The 25,242-nt window shown below is 42.6% G+C and overlaps 1 protein-coding gene across 2 annotated transcripts in view; it reads left to right on the top strand.

Annotated features, from left to right (window-relative positions):
- The window catches only part of LOC146859316 (E3 ubiquitin-protein ligase TRIM39-like), a 149,555-nt gene extending 139,345 nt beyond the window's left edge, over positions 1 to 10,210 (top strand). For both annotated transcript variants that reach the window (XM_085649984.1, XM_085649985.1), the window contains one exon: positions 8,562 to 10,210. In XM_085649984.1, the coding sequence (XP_085506110.1) occupies positions 8,562 to 9,103 (542 nt within the window). In that variant the 3' untranslated portion in view covers positions 9,104 to 10,210. The remainder of the gene's footprint in view (positions 1 to 8,561) is intronic.
- The last annotated feature ends 15,032 nt before the right edge of the window (positions 10,211 to 25,242 follow it).

Below are 25,242 nucleotides of genomic sequence, written 5' to 3'. Positions count from 1 at the left end.
CGAATGCGGTGTAAAGCCCTGCGTTGTAAAAGATTTCGCAGAGTAAAAACCGCGAAGTAATGGAATGCGAAGAGAAGCATGCGGGGTAAAGGATGTTTCCCATAGAAAAGCAATAGGCAGATGCTACTCAACAAACTAAGGGACCACATTCTAAGTTTGTAATGGCAATAAGGAAACCAGGATCTTTCAATAAACCTACAGGTATCACTAGCCAGGACTTGGACAGTCACTTACTTTTTAAAATATTCTGGCCATCTGACGCCAAAGAACCTTTTCTTTTACTTCCACAGCTATGTGAGTCTGATTAAAATTTACAAACCTGTAGATAGAATGCGAGGATGGTCGGTGCTCCAGGAAAAATAAGGTTTTACTGATGGAGAGCTCACTATTGACTAAAAGAAAACCTTATATTGTGCGTAAATTGAGTCCCATTACACTGGGATCATTTAACACAGTCATGATGTGTTTTATACCATGGGCACAACTGGATGACAATTAGTGGGCCTATTTAATAAGCCATTCTAACATCATTGCCTTGCATTATTTACTTTTCTCTAGCTAGCAGCCATATCGCTCTTTTGACCTCAGTCCTTATCTTGTCTCCTTTTCCCATTGATTTCTCTTCCTTAGCAGAGCCAGAGGCCTGGCCAGAGAAGTGTATGCAAACAAGGAGAGAAGAGGGATAAAGCAGGGAAAGGAATAAAGGCAGAAGATGTCATAGTGAAAATCCTTAAAGCAGTGATTTGTATTTCCATGCTGCAATGAGAAACCAGTTGTAAAAGGGATTTTTTGTTGTGATTATGAATAGCTGGTATTTAAAGCTTACATTTTTAAGCACTAAGCACATACGTCTTATTTTATTATTAAGCACTAGTCCACACAGAGTCAACAATGTAAGGAACAGGCAGGTTAGACAATAACTTTGTTATTACAAGACAAATAAATCCAGATCCAAGCAGAAAAAGAGATGGTTTCATCAATGCTTGTTTATACTTTCTGTTGGTACGATTTGGCTGACAAATGCTGGGCAGGTTGAGTGTTTAAGTGGCCCTCTTCCTGACAGTTTAACATACATTCAATATTGTTTCGAATCAAGAGCATTGGAAAAAAGGTTAATACATTTAAAATTCTTCCCACTAATGGATCCTCAAAATAGGTCTTGCCTTCCACCCCTAAAAATGCTTCGGCTTGAACCTATATCTACTGCAGAAGTTGATCTATTGTGACCTACTATACTACTGGTGGTTGACTAGTATCATCCTACCAGCATTGCAAAGGACACCACACAGTCCATTTGCTATGGTAAAGTACTCCCACCCTAACCGTAGGCGTGACAGAATGTTTACCACTGGTCTTTGGTTCTAGTTCTAGGCCAAGTCTCTTTCTGTTCAACAGCCCTTAAAAATCCGCAGTCTTTTCTTAAATTCTCCTTAACGGCTCTATGAGAGTAGCACATATCTTTACGTATCTCCTGTAGGTTTTGCAAAGTCCTTCAAAAGATATTAGTTTGTCTTTATCATCTGGTGCAGAAACATTCGAATAGCACAAGGAATCCTTTGGGGTCTCCACTCTGGCTGAGACAGTGTGTCTCAGATAACCCACTTGTGGTCTGAAGAGCTTGCACTTGTCTGCTCTCAAAACAAGACCTTTTTTTGATAGTTTGGTGCAGTTTTCTTGTAAAATGTTGAAATGTTAATTTGTACTCCTTGTGAAGACTAACACATCATCTTGAAAGCATTTCACGTTTGAAACATCACGGGTTGAAACATGGATGTAAAGATCAAACCGAATATGTTTATACTTGAAGACCCCAAATAGAGTCACAAAAGCAGGAAAGGTTTCTACTAGTTCAATCCAATAGTAGGCCCTACGAAGATCAGGAGTTGAAAATACAGTAGCTCCATTCAGCATAGATAACCGTACTTTTATTTTGAGTAGAGGTTGACAGTCCACTATGATGATGGTGTTTAGGGCCCTGAGATTCAAACACAGTCTCTCTGATTGCATTAGCTTCCTTTATCAATACTACTGGTACTATCCAATCAGAGAACTCCGTTTCCTCTATAATGTCTCATTTTTGTAGCTTCTTTAACAAGTCTTATAAGTTCTTCCAACACTTCTGCTTCATCAGGGTGGCATCCCCCCTGAGTTTTATACGTTGGCAAATCCCTTTAATTTGCAAGTCTTTGCGTTGAAGACTGCAGTAAACAAGTGAATAATCTGAGAACCCAACTCCTCTTTTCTGACATCCGTCAAGGGATCCAAAGCACATACAACCAGGGCAATTTTGAGGTGTCTTTGATCTCTCAATTGCAGATGCCTCTTTTTGCCACATAAAACTTTATTTTTGCTATCATCACTTTGAATTTAGCTGTGGTTACAAAGTATCCAAGAAAGTTAGTCCTATATCCATCTTAAGTCAAAGCTCTGACGTTGGGCTCCAGGTGATCTGGTACTTTTGTGGAGAATAAGGAATCAAACGTTTCTCTTGATATAATATTAAAAGGTGAGCCAGAGTGCACCGTTAAATGTCAGGTCAAATCTTAAAAGAGTAATTGTGGCTATGGGAGGGATGGAGGGCCTCTCCTAGTTGGTGTCATCAGAGTCTTTCCCCATCAGTACCATCCCTTAATAGACTGTGTGTGCTTCTTCACCTCTTTCTGAGGTCAAATCCTGTAACAATTTAGCATTTTTGCTTTCCTACATCTGCCGCCTTCACAGCATACTCTTGGAAATGTTCTTTCCGTTTACATAAACTACATTCTTTAATGAAGGATGGGCACCCATTGTAATTAGCCGCATCAGTGTTGCTGCCACATCTGTAGCAGCTCAACTTTGAATCATATCTGTTAGACTTGCAGAAGATACATTTTTGTTCATAATCCTTTTGAAACTGTTATCATTGACCTCCTCGATCCAAGAAATTGATTATTCCATTGGATTTGGGGATTTCATTACATCTTTCGATGAGGGATCCCCTAATTCCCAAGGTGTTTTTTAATGCGCTTATTGTTACTACTGACCATCTCTGATCAGTTAATCAATTGTAGTTTAAAATAAACTTTTCAAAGAAGTGAGGAAGTCATTGAAGCTCTAATTTTCTCTTTGTTGACATGTAAACAATATATAATGCTCCAGGTCTTACTAATAGTAATCTTGAAATGTTCCTCCAACCACATCATAGCCTCCTCAAAGTCATCTTCCCCTTCTGGTGCTTTGACTTTGGGAAGTTATCTAAACATTCCTTGCCCTTTTGGTCCCAGTAAATGTAAAAGAATGTTCTTTCTTCTTCCCAGTGGCATTTTATCATCATCAATAGACTATAAAAAGAAATCTTCTTACCCTGTTTCCATTCTAATGGAGGTTCACCTTTATTTTGCAGGAACTTCTGAGGTGGTTCAAACTGCATGTTGAAGGGTAAGAGTGTGGCAACTTATGAGTATATAAAAAGAACTTCACTCTATTTAACATACAAGAGGTAGCTTGCAGGACCACATAATGGCAAATATAAAATGAAAGATTAATTTACATATGAAAGGCAATGACACAGAGGCAGAGGTGCAATCAGGGATGCAGGTGCTAAGGCTTAATATGCACCCACTGCAATGTCTGTTCAAATATATATGTTTATGCGTGAAAAAGATCTGAAACATCCGATGTATACCTGGAACACATGAATTACATAATATTTAAAATTCTTTGTAGCCTTCTCAGTAAAGAAAATGAAACTGTGAAAGAGTCTGCTTGCAAAGTAATAATTGATCAGCCAAGGCATGTTGCCACCTTAAGTGTCTTTTGCAATCGTAGATGAGAGAGATTGGCTGTAGGTTCTGATTCATGTAAAAGGCATTTTTTATGACTTAGTTGAATTGAGGACCCAGACAAAGACTATAATACAAGATCACGCCCATGTTTCTCACTTCTGGCATTTTTGTTGGAGATACCCCAAATTACTGGAAACAAACTATCAGAGGATAACAGTTCTTTCAATCTGTGGATGTGGGTATCTCTGGTTTAAATGAACAAGTTACTTACCTTCTGTAATGCTATTTCTGGTTGATAAAGGAGCTAACTGCAGCTTATCTACCTTTAGAGTATCCACAGGCATCAGACTAGACCTGGAAGATTTAAACAAAATAGCTCCCACACACTGTCAGTCGGCGCTGTGTGGATCCACATCTAATTGGTTCTGCCCCTGAACTGACAATAGATCTGCATATAAGTGCCACCCCTGCGTGACGTAAATTTCTTTCTTGACCCTTTCCACACCGTTGGAGGTTGAGTCCAAGATTAATTTGGTAGAGGATGTGGTTTAACGGCTAGGGCAGTCGACCTCAAATCTGGGGAACTGGGTTCAGTCTTGGCTATGACCCTCAACATCCTGTGATTCTGGGCAAATCACTTAATCTCTCCATGCCTGACAAAAATCAATGTGTCCTTGTGTAATGCAACTGGTGCTCATGTAAAGAGCTCTGATACCTTTGGGTCAGGTTTGCGCCATATAAAACTCAAGGGGGGAAAAACAGAAGTACCAGTGTTCAGATTTCCAGTTTGAGACCTTTTTAGGCTCAGGTAATGTCAAAGTAAAGTGCAGAAGTGATTGGTTGTTAAGATGTGCGTGCCATAATGCTGAAAGGTGTGGATGTCAATGGGATAAGTGAGATAATGCATGGTATGTCGGAAAGGTAGAATGAGTGAAACTCTCCTTCATGGAACTCCTACCCATGGCTGCTGGGCTTTAAAGATGGCGGGTAGCACAGAGAGCAGTATAAACAGAGTCTGCTGTCTATGCTTGTGTGGTTAGCATATATACAGAAATCAAACTTTATGTACAATGCTTATGGCCAAGTTCTTCCCCATGAGGGTCAAGTAAATGTACACAAACCCGTGTTAGGCTGGCTTGACCTTGAGCTCAACTTGCTTACTGGAATTCTCCATCTTCCAATAACCATATGCATCCACACAAATGCTCTTCCATCTTGTAACCTCGGTTGTCCAGAGCTTACAGGAACACTTCCAATATTTTAATAATCTATCACAGTCATGAAGGGACTTTGCAGATCAGCTCCGGGCAACCTTGGAAACCCTACCCCACAAATCCTAGCAGACAGAAAAGTTGTGTTTGGATGATAGACATTCACAGATGAAGGGTTTGCAGAGTGTTGGGAGAGTTTGTCATCTGCGATGGCTTGAGAAGTTAAACAGATTGTAAGACATGTGAACATAATTTTAGTAGGAGAAGACAATTCTTTTCTGCAAATCTAGAGATCCCTGTCCATCAAATTAACGCTGTTGCTGGGTTTCTAGATATGTTTTAGCAGTTTTTCCTACCATTTTGCTAATATGAGAAGTTGGAAGTTGCACACTTCGGCAAATGTTACATTGTGCTACATATATTTTCAGAAGCTCCATCTGTTTGTGCTCACCATTTCTATAACGACTAAGGGCCAGATTTATAATCTGGCAGACAGCATGTTTCTCCACCAGGAGAATGGAGTAAATTACTCTGACACGCTGATGGAGGAACAGTCCAGCAAATTTAGAATTGATGGCAAAGCATGCGGTCATTTCTTATAGCATTGCAAGGAACCACCAACATAATGCAGCCCTGCACTGAAAAGAAAAAAAATGACAATTTAAAGTCTACCTTTGACGGCCCGTAATCCACAGGGCCATCAGAGCGGATTTATCACTGTAGAGATGGAGTAGTCGCCGCCGTGGTCCATCCACAGCTACGTCAGTTGGGCGGACCATTATCTTGCAGTATGTATACTCCATTTTCATTGAAATGGAGTATACATGCTGCCAAGATATGTATTAGGCCCTAAGTCTTGCTTGAGTTTTGGAGGTAAGTATACACAAGACCTTGATCAACTATTACGTTCATCTTTAGTTCAGTCACTCCCTAGACAACAGAATAACACTGGGGGCAAAAAGGAGGGGTTGGTTATGTCACAAATCACTGTAGGAATGCGAATGTTTATTTTTGAAATGGGCATCAGTCACTTGTACCTTGAAAAATATGCTTTCCTTTCAAATTTCTTCTCTATAGTTTCACATGAAAATTAAATCACCCAAGTTGATTTACAGCTTTTGGTAGGGAATGGCAAGGCATTGCTGTGATTTAGTGTGACCATGTAACATGTACCTCATTAATTAAAATGTATTATTTCTAAGTGAAATTGCTATGAATTATTTACTTTTCACCTTTTTTTACTACTGTTTTCATCACTTTTTGTAATAACTTCAACTTGAGCTCTCTATATATACTCTTCTGTTTTCTTAATCCTTTTTATTTGTCTTACTTTTGTTTAATCTCTTCTTTTTCCTTACCCTTTATTTTTCTTTCACTTCCTTCTTTTTTGGTCGAGCCTAGGCAGCGCACATGCGCTGTCTGCAAGACCTGTTGTATTCAACAAAACCACTTTATTCCCACCTGCTACTTACCATTGGTTCACCCGTATGCATCCTGCAGCGCACATAGAAACAGCAAATTGCACAAGTTATTGTTCATGTGCAGGAAGGTGTCCCTTCCTACACAAAAACAATCATTAAAAAATGCAGAGTTGCAAAGTTTATTCGCAGGAAGGGACACCTTTCTGAACATGAACAATCATTCCCTGTAAGGCAGGCACCCTTGCATCATAGTGCAAGGGTATCTGTGTTGGTGCTAGGCAGCTAAATTTAGCACCAGCGCTAGAGGAAAAGTAGGGGTACACCACATTCTTGTAAATTCGGCGCATCCCTGCATTTTCAGAAGAGCGGCATTAACAATTTTGCCTTATTGCTGGGCTTCACCATTTTCTTGTAAATATGCCCCTAAATTAGAGTTCTGACAGCTGCAGCACTTCCTTTATTGTTGGATGTTGGTTACAACCTTGTGCATCTCTTTTGTTAAAAGATGTTGTACAAAGTACAGAGGCATGCGAGAGGTGAAACTGAATTCAAGGGTGGCGTTTTTCCCTGTAGGATGGCTCCATCCTCAGCCAGAAAAAGAATAGACCATCTGAAAAATATGGACCAGCTAGCTTATCAATGGACCTTCACACCAGTCTTAGAAATTGGAAGGGCAACTCCTTTAATGAGCCTTTCTGTCTATCAGTCACTGGAATGGTCATTTATCACCATTCTGGACACGTTTCTCAGAAACTGAGAAAACAAAATCTTTAAATAGATTCTCCAATCTTTCTCACAATCTCTTAGTCGGTCCTATGCTCTATTTACATACTGTAGATGGCTGCCTGCCCCGCTATAGGTCTGAAACGTTTGGAGGCATATTCTTGCAATGGATCCTCCTTCAAGACTCCAATATTGGGAAGGTTAACTCTTTCAATATGCCCTCCTAAGTCTCACATGTTGAAAAGGTCTACCCGAGCATAAGTAGAAACCAGTGCAATTCCTGGTATTTGTAAATGAAGCTGTACTTCTCAGCCTTACTGAGATATTAGTGCACTGTCTGCTAAGCACATTTTCCTAATACCGCCAAACAAAAAGATCTCAGAATAAATGTTTGATCTAACAAACACAACTGTAGCTGGATTTCTAGGCCTCTTAAAATATGTTTTGAGATAAGAGATAAGAATGTGGAGAAGGCAGTAAAAATGTGGAGAAGGCAGTAACTTCTTGTTTAGGAATCAGCTAGATGAAGAACCTGGGCTGGAAGAACATACTGGAAAAAAACATAGCAGACTGTAAAAGTTTACTGTGGCAAATCTGTGTCCACTGCTGTGTACTACAAGGAAATATGCTGTTGCGTGGAAAATAAAAAATAGCTTAATTAGAGAGAATAGATTTCTTGTTGAATCTAAGAACAAAAATACTCTGATTGTCCAAATGGTATTAGAATCCTCCTTTGTGAAAAAGTTCAAATTCATTCCTGCTTGGCTCTGGATAATATTATGTTCAAATATCCTTGGAATGGTTTATAGGGACACAATAAAATAACTATTAATGCAGCCTGGATACTTTGGTATTTTACGAGTATCCTATGCATGGATAAACTCTGTGTAACTTTTTACAAGATACAAATTGTGCGATAAAATGTGTCTATGATGCTAATACCTGTTTGAAATTGCCTGGCCTGATAAATAATGCACATTACCTTGTACTTTACATTTCTTCATAATGTAAACCAGTATTATTCTAATTGTTCAAACTTTTCTCTGTATTGTGCAAAGAAAGTAGCAATGTACAACTTGTTCTGCATGAATGAGCCTGACATCACAGATGTAGGGGTTGACAAACTGGAACATATTCTATATCTAAACAAATACATTATTGTAGTATTCCTACAGAAGACTAAGCCCAGCTTCTAAACTTCTAAATGAGTGCTGGCTACATATATCTACACATATACTATATTCTGTGCCAATGTTAAATCTCTCAGGGAGAATTAAGAATACATTCCTCATAAAAATACCAGCATTCCCACTTTTTAGGTTTTCTTTCCATCAAATTGTTTACTCAATATGACCAGTTTGATTTCAATTGATCATGGTTATAAAAAGAAAAACGTCCTCACTTATCATCTTGACAAATTATAATTTTTTGTTTTATTCCAGTGGATGTTCATCTTGATCCAGACACGGCTCATCCTAATCTCGTCATTGCCACAGACCAGAAGAGCGTGAGGATTGGAGACAAGAGAAGGAACCTGGACAACAGTCTGAAACGATTCATCTATTATCCCCTAATCCTGGGGTGTGAAGGGTTCAACACTGGGAAACACTACTGGGAGGTGGATGTTGGGGAAATGCCAGCTTGGGATGTTGGGGTCTGTGAAAAGTCCATCAGCAGGAAAGCCAAAGATATCAACCTCTCGCCTGAGGAAGGCTGCTGGAGGGTTTACCTGAGAGATGATAATCAGTACTGGGCGGGCTGTGCCCCAGATATCCAGATTACTCCCAAAGAAAAGCCTAGGGTTATTGGTGTCTTTCTGGAGTATGAGGAGGGGAAAGTATCATTTTATAGTGTGAATGGAAAGTCATTGTTGTTCAGATTTAGATGCAATTTCAGTCAAATTCTTCTACCATATTTCTATCCTGGTTCCTTTGAAAAAGGAAGAAATGCTGGCATCTTGAGAATCAATCCAGTGACCGGATGAGAGTGAACACTACCAAAAACCTGAACAATTGTACCGCTCAAAAATTTTAACTCATCTTCCCTTGCAATCAAGCATGAAAATGTCTTTTAAGACAAATCGCATGTTTGTCTAAGCAAGTTTCTTTCAGAAGGTCATTAAAACAGAGGTCAGAGGAGTGCAAATGATGGTAACTCATGATTCTCACAATTCTTACTTGTTGCACTCTGGAGCATCTGCGTGGATGTTTATGTAGCGCATCTAGGGTGTTTATATGCTCAAGTCAAAAAGTAATAGTTATTCTCCTTTTCCACTGTCAAAGGCTTTGATATATTAGTAAAAATCAAGTTGTTTCTAGAAAATACCAGCTCAAAAAAAGGTGTCAGAATAAAAATAAATCCTAAATTACAGACAGCTACTGATAATCAGGATTCCAGAATGCCTTTTTGTCTGATGATATCCATTTCCATGCGCTCATCCTATGCCACCAAGAATGAAGATTCAAGAATGTCCTTTGTTTGAAAATGTCTGTTGCTCTTTATCCAATTCTTGATCACTTTTGGAGAATGAGTCATTAGTTGTGTTGCCTGCACGAGTAATCGGTCCACATTTGTCCTCCACTGGGAACCAAACACCCCACTGCAGTGCTTGACTTTCATAGGGGAGCGTTCCAGAGCAGTCCAAGGCTTACTCGAGGGTGTGGTGTGGGCTAGAAATCACCATTCAAGATGCTCAATAATAACACTCAATAATTGTGTATCCAATCTGTGCTTTTTCTTTTGAAAAAGGAAAAGTATATTTATTCCACACACAAACACTACTCAATACTATGCAACAATTTACCAATATACAATGAGCTGATGGAAATACTTACATTGCGTAAACATTCTTGTCCCTCCAAAAGGAAGAATTAAATCCAGAAATAATATGTCAAAAACTTTATCTTGTCCCTAAATGTGAGAATTGAAAATAACTTGGAGGAAAGAGCACTTAATCCTGGCACCAATGCATGTGGCTGTTAACCTCATTATCCAAAAAGCATTTCATCATAGCAACAACCGCAATAACTTCAAATAACCATGGCTTAGGACACTTAATTCTGGCATTAAAGCAGGCAAACTTTGATCATGAGTGGCTGTCAGTCTCATTATTTAGATGAAACATTTGCAAGAATAATGTATAGGCATGTTGGAGTAATTTGTGTATTCAGCATGAATAACAATTCAAACATAGCCCCTGAAGGGCATCAGATGCAATTACAGAGTTTCACCCCTAGAGGGTGTTTGCAACATATTCTTTGAATCACATTCAGAATAAAATACTGCGCTTTTAAAATAGCCCCTAAAGGACATTACTTTTGCAAACACACACGTGCAATTACCACCTTTCGTCTCTAGAGAATGCCAATATGAAAACTCATATTGTACCACTTGAGAACATAAAATCTGCAGCCATAGTCTTTACCCCTAGAGGGAGCAGCACTCAAAGCTGTAGACCAAATGTTCCAGCTTGGGGAATGCATAAAACACATGAGAAAACCCTTTGATGAATATCATTACAGAATACCACCCAACGTAAGGTGGGAACCCTGGTATTTCTTTTGGGGCAATGCTGCACAGCTTCTGGAGCTCCCCCCTTCACTTTAAAAATAATTTGGTAGTTGCCCCATCTTCCTGGGGTAACCACAAGCAGAAAACAAGTGATTTTTGTGATGGATTGCAGCCTGGCCCTGCAGGGCATTATGGGGTGCAATATCATTGCATACCATAGCAGCGGCTCTCCAGTTGCGCTTGGGAGAGCCCCTCTTACTTTCTTCCTGTGTTTTCTTAAGTGGCTGCAAATTGGGCTCTTTCGTTTTGGGGTGACCTGTCCCACCCGGGCACCCAGCTGCACTCCACAGTAGCAGGATAGCCTCTGGAGCCCACCCCATGCTGCCCTGAACTGGTTCCCCGTCAAAAAACAGGTGATCAAAAAGCAAAAAATCTAGGCGGATTAGCTGGTGAGAGCCACCTTTTCCATGTCTCTAAGAAGAATGAAGTCTCTAGAATGTCAACTTATTTGATGGTGGCCATTTCTCACCAGCAGTCTCCAAGACATCTGATTAAAGAGTGACTTTTTATTTTATGATGTATAGTTAGATTTTGAAACCTACTGTGACCTCATTTACTTTTATGTTGTTTCTTGGGCATGAGACTGTCTCATTATTCTCTGAAAAAGCACTATCAGAGGCCCCCTCACATACAGACCACTAGGACCATGACACAGCTTCTGCAATGCCATTTCTGACCTCATCACCCAGATCGCCATCGAGCACTACACCCTCCTGTGAGACCTTAACTTCCACCTCGACGACACCAACACAACCTCCTGGAAAGCATGAGCAACATTGGCCTCCATCTACTTGTCACCGATCCCACCCACATCAAAGGACGACCTCATTTTTATGTCCAGCATCGGAGTCAAGTACAACCACCTATCACAGCTCACCTGTCCAGTTCACCATCTCAGGATCTACCCACACTGGCACCTTGCCCCCCAGCTCCACACGCAGAAACTGGAAAAATGTATCTGAAGACCAGTGGAACAACGCTCCTAACTCCCCCCTCCCAGACACTTCACCTGACCCAGAACAGGCTGCTAAGAACTTCTCTCACAGGATCACAGAGTGCCCTGACCCAATTGCCCCCATCAAGCCAGCCAAACCCAAAGTATAAGCCAGTAGAGTCAGCTGGTTCACTGCAGAGCTGAAATACTCCAAACGCGACTTCCGGCAACTAGACAGGAAGTGGCATACCACCTTCAAAACAGCACTTAACCAGTACCACCGCCTCCTGAGAGAAACAAAAAAGAACGCTCTAACAGACCGCACAGAAGCCAGCATAAACCACAGCAAGGAGCTCTTCAATAAAGTGAAGGAGTTCTCCAACCCCGCAGTCACCAGGTATAGCATCAACCCCTCCCAAGTACTGTGTGACATCCTAGCAGACTTCAACCACAACAAGATCTCAACCGTCTATGAGAACTTTAAACCTCGAACCCCACCACCGACAGCATCAGCCTACTCACACCCACGAACACAAACCTTGAACATCTGCTCACCCATTGGGACCCCTCACAACTCAAACCACAATCTTCATCATGATCTTACACTGGGGAGCACCAACAGACCTATGTCCGCAACATATCTTCAACCTCGGTAGCAAGAAGATAGGCAATGAGCTCAAGAAAGTCCTTAACACCTCCATCACCGACCAACTTCCTTGAGGACGGGAAACACGCTGGAGTGAGGCCCCTCCTGAAGAAACCACCCGCTGACCTAGCAGGCAAGAAGAACTACTGGCCCATCTCCCTGCTCCTCTTTCCGGGTAAGGTTCTCAAAAAGGCAATCAACCACAACTAACCACACTAGGAACACCACCACCTCCTGGACCCCACAACCTCGGGATTCAGAGCCAACCACAGCACCAAGACGTCCCTGATAGCAGTCACGGACAACATCAGGGACCTCCTAGAATGCGGCAAAACATCAGCCCCCATCCTCTTGGACCTGCCATCCACCTTCGACACCGTCTCTCACCATATCTTGATGAACAGACTCCACCAAATCAGAATCTAATGAGATGCTTTCAAATCGACTTATACCTCAAAGGAAGAACCCAGAGAATCCATCTCCCACCATTCACCTTGGTACCCTAGGAGACCATCTGCGGCGTCCCAAAAGGGTCGCCCCTCAGCCCCACCCTTTTCAACACATATGAGACACCCCGACCAACAACTTCGGATCACACTGACTCAACATCATGTACTGAGCCAAAGACACCCAGCTCATCCTCTTGCTGTCACAAGACCCCTGCACCATCAGAACCAGCTTTCACAGATGTTGATGAACGTCACCTACTAGATCAAGGACAACTGTCTCAAGCTCAACTTGAACAAGATGGAAGGACTCTTCTTTGGGAACAGCACCTTGCCCTTGAATGACACTTGGTGGCCTGCTAAACTCGGCCCTTCCCCCCCCCCCAACAGACTACGCCCACGCCCACAACCTCAGGACCACCATCTTGGACAGCAAATTATCTATGCAGAAACAGGTAAACGCACTCTTGTCTGTCTGTTTCCACTCCCTACGCATGCTCCATAAGATCTTCAGGTGACAACCAGTAGAAACCAGAAGGACTGTCATTTAAGCTGTTTTCAGCAGCAGGCAGGACTACGGTAACACTCTTTATATAGAAATCATTGCACACCTCCTGAAGAAACAACAGACAATAAAAAATGCAGCAACAAGACTCATCCTTGACCTCCCCAGACAGACTCGCATCACCCCACAACTCAAGAAGCTACACTGGCTTCTGATCCAGAAGAGATGCTTGTTCAAGATGCTGGCCCATGCATACAAAGCCCTGCATGAAGAATAACGAGCATACATCAACAAACAAATGACCTTCCACCAACCAACCAGACACCAGCGATACGCCTCCCTTTGTCTCTCAGACACCCCCCAGATCCGTCTATCCAACAGGAGAGAACGTTCCTTCTCTCACCTGGCGGCCAAAGCCTGCAACAACCTTCCCCTGCTCCTCAGGAATGCTGCATCGCTCTGGGAATTCAGATAAGGACTCTAGACTGGTTGTTTGAATAAACAGAGCACCGCGAAGCAGCTATCAACTTCAGCGCCTCCAGATCCTCACAGGTGATTTGCTGTGCTTTATAAATCCTGATTGGTTGATTCTCAGACTCCTGGCATGAGAAAGTTTGATCACTATCAGTCTTTGAAGGAGATAAATCTACATCGCACAGGTACAGCCTTGGTTTAGATAACTCAAGAGAAACATGGTTAGCTGACCTCAGAGTACTGTATTTTTTAGATGCTGATTGTACATTGAATGACTGATAACTGTTGAGTATTTGGCAACCAAGGTAGAAAGGTATCATGCTGTTATCTACCAACAATTCTCAAGAGCTTTTAATTTTAAAAGCCCAATTTTAACTAAGTCGAAGGCCTAATATTCCATAGTTGTTCATAATTCTTTGATATTTTGAGCGCTTTCGGTATGGCACTAGTCACAGAGATTGTCATCAATTTTTAGATTTTTTGGATTGTAGGTTACAATATACCCAATGTTAGAAATTGGGTTTCTGGTTGGAAGAGTTATGTAACGTGTCCAAGCAGGAACCACAATCCTAGTGAGGTTAGGCCAAATACACACCCTCCATTAACCTGTGCTCACTCCCTGGTAGCTTGGCACAGAGCAGTCAGGCTTAACTTGAAAGGCATTGTGTAAAGTATATGTGCAAGACTAAAATCAATAAAACTGTTTAAACATCACACAAATTTAAACCACACCATGTTAGAACAACAGAGCTTAATTTAATGAACAAAACAACACCAAAATGACAAAAATCAAATGAGTTGAACCGGAGTTATGAATTTTTTAAGAATATCTTGAAATATAGTTCTTAAAAACATGACCAGGGCTATCTGGTCGCGCTTGAATGGGTCAAATCAGAAAGTTCAGGGTGACCATGATGGAGTACAGTTCAGATACAGGGATCATACGTAACTTGCTGAAAAAGTACCTTTGAATGGAGGATGCGTCAATGTTGATGGCCTGATGCGGGGAGCAGAGTAGATGATGCGTCAGTGTTGATCCCTTCAGATATAGGTGATGCATAGGTTCTAATCTGCGCACTTAGAGATGCATCATCGATGAGCCCTTTCTACTGAAGGCGATTTGTCATCGTCGAGTGGTGATGCGTAGGTGCCAACAGGGATAACACCAGTGATGCAAGAAATTTAGCTGGAAAATAGCCAAAAATGCTTTTAAGGGCCCAGGATTGGATTGGCACCACTTAGCAAGATAGGATTCGCAGTTGGCAGAGTATAGAGCCTGTAAAAGGGTTGTTTGAAGTCTTTGTCCTGAGACTTCCCTGAGACTTCAGCAAGCTTTTCGAGTCACTTTGGTTCTGGGATGTGGAGATGCAAGTCCAGTCCTTCTCACTCTCAGGCAATGAAGGCAGCACATCAGGCATAACAATGCGGCATTCCTGCAACGTACAGCAGGGTCACAGTCCTTGCAGGAGCACTACAGTCCTTCTTCCTGGCAGAATGCCCTCAGGTCCAGAAGTGTACTGAAGTGGTGGTGTCTCAGGGGTCCAAAAATTATACCCAGTTGTGCATTTGAAGTGGAGGAAACCTTTGAAGTGAGAAAAGTCCCTGACCTTCCTGCACTGGCTCCAGACTCACTACAGGAGGGTGTGCAGCTCTTTGTGTGGGAACGAACATAGCCCATTCAGGTGTAAGTGTCAGCGCCTCCCTCTCACACTGCCGAGGAAGACCCATTAGGATGTTGATGGCCCATCAGTCACACCTAAGCTCCCTTTGTGTGTGACATTCTGAATGGATAGTTCAGAATGGTGAAAGTAAGAAAATGTCAACTTTCTAAAAGTGCATTTTCAGATTTGTAACTTAAAATCCACTTTTACCAAAAGTTGTGGTTTTAAATTGTGAGTTCAAGGAAAAGAAACTTGAAATGTCTATCTTTTCCCAGTTGGAAATTGCACTTATAAAATGTAGTGATTGGCACAATCAGTGTTGCAGGCCCACTAGTAGCATTTAATTTTCAGGCCCTGGGCACATGTAGTGCACTTTACTAGGGACTAACAAGTAAATCAAATATGCCAATTGTGGATAAGCCAATTTCAAAGTGTCTTAAGTACAGAGCACATGCTCTTCAGCTCTGGTTAGCAGTGGTAAAGGGCCCAGAGTCCTTAAGCCACCAAAACTTAAGTCAGAAAAACAGGAGGTCATAAGACAAAAAGACTGATGAAACCACACCAATGATACCGGGTCTAAAAGCCAACAATGACATTTGGCTAAGATTACATCACTTACACTACATGGCCTTGTTCTACCTGTGTAATTAACCACTACATTGTCCTTTTTATCACTTGCAACAGTATTTTTCTTTTTAAGAAAAAAAGGTAGAGCAAAGTTTTAAATATCATTATTACATGTCTTTAAAATTTCTTATAAAAAGGAGTAATGCCATATCATCTTAAAAGCTGTCACTAAGGAAATGGATTATAAAATTGCCAAAAAGAACAATTTTTTAGCATCCAAAAGCTTTAATGCTTATTTGTAAGGAGAGCCACTAGATGTTGCAGCATGACCAAGCAAACGCTGCACTTACACCAAAAGTAAGACAGAAACTTTGAATCTTTACACTATTGCTGGCATTGATGCAGTCTTATCATTTGGTGGTAGTGTCTTAAGACAGATTTGCTAATTCTCTTGTCTGCATTGTCCTGGTTTTTTCCATTTGTGCTTCAGTTATTTGAAGTGTTGTTTCATCAGTCTGAGTTCCTCCGTGTACCAACTGGCCTGGGTCTGTATCTTGTTGTATTGCTGTGTTTGAGGTGGTGTGGGTGTAGGACATGAAGTTGGCACACAAATTGATCCAATTCTTGAAATTCTTGACAGATTTCGGGAGGGTGTTGCTGTGTTTGTTTGGGCCAGTGTATTATGAAAGAGGTATTCCAGTCCTTGGAAGCAATACTGTTCCAGTTTCGGTGCGTTGGTCTGGCGGTGGTGGGTGTGCATTGGATCAGGATAGCAATACTGACCACAGTCCAGGGAACTGGTGTGGGCTCCTCAACTTCGATGTTGTCAAATTTGGTGAATATTCGGAAGGTCTCTAGCAACATAGATGGGTCGCTTTAATCGTTGTGTGAGGCCCAGGCTTCCAAGGTCTTCAATGAGTGTGTTGGCATGGTGTTCCAGGTGGAAGTTCAGGTCTCCGAGTAGGATGCAATTGCTAGCATTGACGGCGAGTGGCACAACGAAGTCTGTGATGATGGCGGTAAAGCTGGTGTGCAATCCCAGTGGTCTGCAAATGAGAGGGCTGCTTAGGGTGAACTTGGATATAACGTGAAGTTTGAACGACAGTGTTCCATGTTGTAGAATGACCAGTCTGTGGATGTGGTACAGCTGATGGTAGATGACGGTTTTCCTGGCAATTTTGTAGCTGTAGGGGATGGCGATGTCAGGTGCCAATGCAAGTTTCAATCAGGTTTCTGTGAGTAAAAGTAGGTCCGGGGCATTGCCATTCAACCAGTCCCAGATCTCTGTTGCGTGTTTGGTGAGTGAGAAGGTGTTGTGGAGCATGCATGCAAGTCTGGAATGTTATTTTAGTGGTTGTAGGACTGTGAGTGTGAGAGAGAGGGATGTTAGGCGATGTCAGTGCAGTGAGTGTTGGGTGTGGATAAGTGCATGAAAAATTGTACAAAGTGCAAGAGAATGTGTCCTCAGTGTTGTGTGATGTGGTGAGGCAGCAGTGTGTGGAGCAGCGGCCTGGGTGGAGGGCCCAGAGGGTTGCAGCGTGACAGCAGCAGGAGGCGGGAGATTCAGGGTTCCTGGCACTGGGCATGGTCCAGGCACAGACAGGCACTGATGGGCTTGCCTTTGGCACATCCGCTGCACATTCACAATGTGGCAGCCATTAAGTAGGTCCTGGGTTGGGGGGGAATAGTAATGTCACTCACTGCGTAGATGGATAATGTGAAATCCAAGGATGTCACCTGCTGTGCAGATGGATGATGGAAATACACCCTCTGGCTTAGCTTCTTCATTTTAGGTGGAAAGACAGTGATGTCATTTTAACCCCTTCATTGCTAGGCCTCCCCACCCATGCTAAGCCTTCTTTTGGTAATTTGGGATAGTTCGCGTTTAGGCCCCTGTAGCTTATTGTCCACATGCCAAATGTGCATCCTTTTCCCCCAACATACTGAGGATTTTAAAGGTATCCAGGGTTTGTGAATCTCCTTGGAGGTGACCAAGAAATTAGCCAAAATGCAGCATTATTTTGTTTTTGGAGGGGGGAATGGTAATAAAGTGCTGCAGAAGAAAGCGTCTGTTTTTTTCCCTGCAACTAGTATCAACAAAGGGTTTGTGGTGCTAAAATCACCATATTTCCTGCTTTCAGGATCAGACAGACCTTTGCCAGAAAACCAACATTTTCTACACTGTTTTGGCATTTTACACAGACATAGCCCATTTTCCTATTGTTTGTGCTTTCAACCTCCTTCTAGTTAGTGGTAGAAATGGGTGTGAACCCAATAATGGATCCTGGAAACCTATACATTTCTAAAAAGCTGATAATTCTGAATTCAGCAAGGGGTCATTTGTGTAGATTCTTCAAGGTTTTTCTATAGAAAGTACCAATTAAAATAAACACATTTTGAAATTGAGTTGAAAAAAACACAAACGCCACACCTCCTGGACTCCGCCGGGTATCTACTTTTCAGAAATGTCTGAATTTGGTTGGTTTCCCTAGATGGCCGCTGAGCCCAGGACAAAAAACACAGGTGCCCCCCTTGCAAAACCAGGCTGTTTTGTGATAGATGATCTTGATGTCTCCACATTATGTTTCGGGCCCTTCCCTGTCACAGGCAAGTGGCACACCCACACAACTGAGGTACCAATTTTATCGGGAGACCTAGGGGAACATTGGGTGGTAGGAAATTTGTGTCTGCCCTGTGATCCCACAATTTTCCCACACAGAAATGTGAGGAAAATATATTTGTAGCAAAATTTGAGGTTTGCAGGAGATTCTGGGTAAGAAGACTTTAGGGGATCCACCTCCCTGGACTCCCCTCGGTGTCCAGTTTTCAGAAATGTCGCTCCACCCTCCTTGATCCTGGGTGGATCCTTGTTTGGGGGATCACCTTTCTTCAACGATTCCCAAGAAGCTATCCACTAGGGAATGGTACCATTAAAAAGAGGAGCGTCTCCAATGATACCTCTCTTGTCTGCCTACATGCTCGGGTGAGCTGAGATAGCCCCGTGAGCACGTAGGCAATGAAAGTGAAATGAGCCGTTCGTCAATACACTAGAAAAAAAATGCCTCAGAGTTTGAGGAAGCTCTTCCTCAGCTCCCGGGATTGAAAAAAATAAAAAGGAATATGGTGCTTGTTTGCAGAGGAGGAATGGTACCGTCCTTGGCACACGAGCACCATTGCATATGAGGGAACCACAACGCAATATTGGGCTACCACAAGATCTTGTAGCAGGCACTGTCATGTGTTTTGAATTTATTTAACACCACAAAGTGGAAATACTGGCTGAGTGCTATACAAAATCTTTGACAGAAAGTTGAAAGGTACAAATTATATTTAAATATTTTAGTAAAAAACTATTTATTTAGCCAATCCAGTTGTTTTATTAATTGAATTACAGGTCTCCAATCTCACGTACATGGTACTATTTTAATACATGAATTAGTTCTATAATCGTACACACACAATTCTTATACTATACAATTCAGTTCTCTTATAATACATGACAGTATTAAAGTACATGATTTAGTTCTTTAACCATACACATGATTGTCTTTGAATACACAATTCATTTCTCTAGTTACACAAAATAACAGTCTTAAAATACATGATTCTGATTACCAATTGGCCAGCAATTATTTCAAATTCTACATTTTATTAGAACATTATTTAATTTTGCTTCTGCATAATCAAAGCCTACATGTATTAACACATTTTCCTATTGACAGAGAATGGGAAAACCCTTTGATATATCAGGCCCTAGGTTCATAAACCTTAATACCACTGGGGCTAGAGCTGGTATCCTACGCAGACAACACGCAACTCGTGCTCTCTTCTTCTAACAACCCCACTTTGGACCCGGTTAACCCCTTCCATGCCCATGACGGAACGGTTCCGTCATGAGCATCGGTTGAGCTGTGCTCATGACGGAACCGTTCCGTCATGGCCCCGCCCGCGCTCGAACCCTTCAGCACCGCGGGGGAATCCGCGCAGCGCTGAAGGGGTTAATGTCCAGAGAGGCATGTTGGCTGTCACAAAATGGATGGCTGCCAACTGCCTGCATCTGAACTCAAGTAAAATTGAAATTCTTCTTCTTGGTAAAGATACCCACTTGTGGGGCAACCACCGGTGGACTCCTTCCCTTGGGCTCTTTGCCCCAAGTTAGTGGTTAAAAACCTAGGTGTCTGGTTGGACAGAGCATTAATTTTTGAAGCACAGGCAAAATCTTTGGTAGGCATTTGTTCAGAGCTCAAACTCATTCTGGATATATTTGACCCCACATTCGACAAGTCATCACTCAGGCAGCAATCCTCTCCAGGTTGGACTATTGTAACATCTTATACCTGGGAACTAACAAGGCTGTGATTAGAAGACTACAGTTGGGTCAAAATGCTGCGACTAGGCTGTTGTTTTCTCTCCTGAAGCACTGGCTGGTCTCAGGCCTTATTCGCAGATTGAATTGGCTGCCTGTGGAAAAGTGTGTTCACTTTAAGACCTTGTGCACAGCTCATAAAATCTTCTTCTTAACTTGGCTTCAGTTCCTCGTGTTAAGAGCGTAAGAGCAGTAGGTTGCTCTTTTTGCGCTAAAGATCCTGCCCTTTGGAACACCCTCCCTTTATCAATTAGGAGTATTCCAAACAATTGGTCCGTTAGGAAAAGTTTGAAGACCTGGATAATTTCCTCTTAAGGGCTCTGTGCGGCATTTTTTGCCAGTTCGTTCTATAAAGCTTGTTCTTTCTGAGACTAGTGGTTGGACGCCCTGTTGCTGGAGCAGCCATGCACTCTACAAATTTGTTAGACCGCATTGGCTCAGTTGTGGCCATTTCTCACTATAAAAGTTTCAACAAGGGGCTAATGTTCCTATGAAGGAAGGAACAATCTCTCAAAGGGTGGGGAGTGCCTTGGGTCTGAGTACTAGATAGGGACAGTCAGCTGGACTGTTCATGGTGCCCTCACACATCCCCTAGAGGATGTCATGCTTCATCAGAGGGCCGGCGCTGCAATGCCTTACAGACCCCCCAAAGGGTCACTTTGGCGGAGATCTTTTAAGAGGATGCCGCATGATAGATGCAGGTGAGGTGGTTCGTGAAGTGGTGGGGTGTGAGATAAAGGATTAAAACTGGTAAGGGAGATCATGCACTATACTTTAAAGGGGGAGTGCCCTTCCAGGGATAAAAACCTGTTGGCAGTTGAATGCTACTTTGGGGTTTCAAAGGAACCCTGGTAGTCTGGATGCTGAGACTGTGTAGGAGGGATCTCCTGTTGTCTCGGGGGAGGGACCTGACTCTGGTCACTCCTTCACACAAAGGAAAGTCGACATGTTTCATGCCTAAACTGTGTGTGTATGTTGTAGGTAGCACCTCGGAGCACCAATCTTGTGTGGGCTAATTTGTCCACTACACATGTTTTTTTCATCCTGATGAACTGCAGTGGATCCATATGACCAGTTTAGACATTGCTCTGATGTTGTGTATAAACATGTAATAAGCTTCCTATGGGTATCACTGGTGAGAAGAGCTTGCAATGACTTAAGTGTTGGAGGTACTGAAGGGAATTGTGCATATAGTTATTATATGGCGGATTCTAATCTATATTAAGTGATGACTAAGAGGGGACCACAACCGTGGGAGCGTGTGAACTCCTCTTGCTCAACAAACGTTTCCCCTGTATAGAGGACTCCAAATGTTTCCTGTCAATATTTTTTCAGTAATACTAATGTCCCATGGTCATGGGTAACAGATAATTGTGGATGATATGCCAGTCGGAGCATCGGGGCATACAATGGAAGCTCTTCCACTAGGGCTTCCAGTCTCCTTCAGGACTCTTTGGTACAGGCAATGGTATTTGTTTCTTCCCAGGATCTCACTTGTCTCCTATAGGAGATGACACTAGATAAAGGGGTTGGGGTGAGCATCGGCACTTTCTATTGTTAAGTGTGGAATATAAGGTAGAAGGTGAAGCCAATAATAGGCAAAGTGTGCTTGAGCACATAGATAATAAATATACATATCAGTTGCTCCAAATCCACTTAGTTCATAAGTTAGGGTGAAAGTAATCCACTGAATTCCATTTTTGCTCCACAAACCAAGGTAATCATGTGTGATCGAAGGATTTTAAGGAACTGTTGGATCAATAGAACAGGTATATTGATAAAGAGGTTCAGAAATCTCGAGTGGACAACCATTTGTAGTAGGGCCACTCTATCAGCCAGCGACAGGGACAATCTAGGCCACCTCACCACCTGGTCTTGAAGCTTCAAGATAGCAGCCCCATAGTTACATCAAAGCACTAGGTCTGGGTCCCTATGTACCCAAACACCTATATAATCTACTCTACTGGGATATTCAATCAATATGGTACTTTTTGCCCAGTTAATACTTGGTCCAAAATACTGCTCATATCTTAGGTATTCTCTTATGATCTACGCTAGGTGGATCTGTGGATCACGAACATAGAGCACCATGTTGTCCGCGTAAAGCAAGATAGCTAGTGGACGCTGTCGGAAACACAGTGATGCAGCTGCATGTTGCTGCCTAATGACATACGCCAATGGTTCCAATGCAAGAGCAATTGAGATAGGAGAAACTCTGCACCCTTGCATCGTGCCTGTTGATATATTTAACGGGTCAGATGCCACACCATTAATTCTCATACAGGCCTCGGGTGCGGTGTACAATAGTTGTATCCAGCTGAGGAACATTTTTGGGATCCGCATGCGCTGCAGCACTGTAAACATACAAGACCATTCTTTAGAGTCAAATGCCTTGGCAGCATCTAACAGCACTGCAGCGGCATGCTTGGAGGGATCTAGTTGGTGGAGCAATTCAAAGAGGGTTCGTTAATTGAGAGCTGTGGACCTAGTGGAAATAAAACCTGCTTGGTCCAGGAGGACCATGGTAGTTAGTTGGGGCAGTATTCTAGTGGCCAAAATGTTTGCCAGGATTTTGCCATCTATGTTGATTCATAATGTAAGGGGCCTATTAGACTTACAGTTCTCCGGAGGCTTATGTGGCTTAAGTAGGGTGATGAAGAGGGCCTCTTGAAGAAAGGGGGGCAGTATCTGTTTAGTGAATGCCTGTTCATATACATAAAATAGGTGTGGAACCAATATATCTAAAAATTCTTTATAAAATTCACTGGTGAGGCCTTCTGAGCCGGGTGCTTTGCCATTTGGTAGGGTATTGTCACCCGGTAGGTAGGACAAGAAGGGAAGGAGCCAACACAACGGCTGAATTTTACGTGAGTGATTTATTTAAGCAGGAGTAATCCAGTGTAAGGGTTCAATTAGCTCAGATCCGGGTTTGTTCCGTCTCTTGTCCCTTCTTCTGTGTTCCCCGGCTTCAGCTTCCCTCTCCCTCACTCTGGTAGTTCTCACGGGAGGCAGTAGATGCGGAAAGAAACAAAAGAGAACAGGGCTTTAGGTGGACGTTCTACGTCTCTTATCTGATTGGGAAAAGGGAGTGCGGGAAGTAATCACCATGGACCGCCACCAAGTGTGAGAGCCTAAGCGTTTTCCCCCTAATCGAAGGACCCCTAAGCGATCAGGCTCCTCAACCCCTCCTTCTTCTGAACAGCCCGTCGACACTTCACCCGCTTCCCCCTTTGAATGAGAACAGCCCCCGGATTCTCTTGCGTACCTCGGGTAGCCACACTTCTCCTGAAGTGTGGCTGGGCGATGGGCGGTGTATTCGGCCTCCTGGCCTTTCCTCTGTGGCTTCCGCTCTGCTCCCGGACTCTCTCCCGTCGTCCTGGTTGGGTTCCCTTCGTCTCTGCTCCTCCGGCGTCAGCTTCCACTCTCTTTCGCTGGGCTCGGCTTTCGCGCTGGCGTCTTCCGGATCGTCCTTCTTCAATGGCTTGGAGGACACTGATAGGTCGACAAAGGCTGATGTCACAGGGGCGAACTCCGCCTCCCCCGAGTCCGTGTCTTCGTTAAAGGGCCAGTCCCTAGGCTGCAATAGAGATAGAGAGTCACTGTCCCTGTTATCTTCCTGAGCCCCGTCGAACCTGTCACAGGTATATATAGTATCTTTCACTTCATCTAGTGTTAATGGTTGTGCCAAGTACTCTTGTTGCCCAGGCGACAGCCATACCAAAGCCACGTCCTCTAAATATGCGGCGGTCCCCGCCTCAGAGGCTGTGCTGTTATACAGTGCAGTGAAAAAGTTCTTGATACCCAATGTGCTGCTAAGGAGGAGCTCAAGTTCTTGTTACAAATTCTACTCTTGTGCTCTATTATTCTGGTTTTGATTTTTCGACTAGTTCTGCCAACATATACCAGTCCGCACGGACATTTAATGGCGTAAATTACCCCCTCTGTATTGCAATCAGATGAATGGTGTAGAGGAATTTACATTACATTTTTCATTATACCACAGTTACTTTTCATGGCAAGAGAAATATTATTTACAGATCACGGGTACATCAATGGGCTTTCACGGATGGTATATGTTGGCAGAACTAGTCGAAAAATCAAAACCAGAATAATAGAGCACAAGAGAAGAATTCGTACCAAGAACTTGAGCTCCTCCTTAGCAGCACATTGGGTTCAAGCCACACATACCATCCCTCAACTAAGATTTACGATTCTTGAACGCATCCACACATCCACCAATATTGAGGTAAATACCGTTCTAGCATGTAGAGAGACACACTGGATCAAGTTCTTGGGAACCGTGATTCCAGGAGGTCTTAACGATCATTATGAACTGTTATGTTTTGTTTAAAATAAAGTATTGATTGCACAATTTTTTCACATACCAGTTTATGCATTTTGTAAAGGATTTGCACTCATTAATTTTCACTTTTCCTTCAACACACAATTCTCTCAGTATCTTTTGACCCAGAATTTTATTCGTTGATTGTTTCGTCTTTTTTTATATTCTAAAAAGCTTTATTGGTATTCACATTCAAGTATTTAAAATTCAGAACAATACACACGAAGACGACTCCCTCATACCGAGCGAGTCTGTTTTCTAGTTCCATACCCGGTACGCGTCTAATAGAACTCTCCGCCCAGCGGTTACACGCAACGCCACTCACGCGGTTTATCTGGAGTCTTTCACGGAAGCTGCAGGCACCTTCTGATACAGGTGAGACGCGGGTTTTTTCCGCGACTCGAGGCTTTTACATTTGATAAATATAGACGCTTAGATTAAGATACACATTTGTTACATTTTCAGAGCACGAATGGCGTCTCGTCTCAGCTCGAAAACACAGCTCTAGATTCGTAACTCGTTACTCGTAACTGGTAAGAGGAGATTCTATATCATTCCATTAGAGTCCACAGTAGTTGCTGACATTTGCTTGGAGCTACTCGCATGTTCTAA

This window comes from Triturus cristatus, chromosome 3_2 (genome assembly GCF_964204655.1).
Source record: "Triturus cristatus chromosome 3_2, aTriCri1.1, whole genome shotgun sequence".
NCBI lineage: Eukaryota > Metazoa > Chordata > Amphibia > Caudata > Salamandridae > Triturus > Triturus cristatus.
Note: the sequence above shows the minus strand (reverse complement) of the source record. Positions and strands in the feature narration are given on the sequence as shown.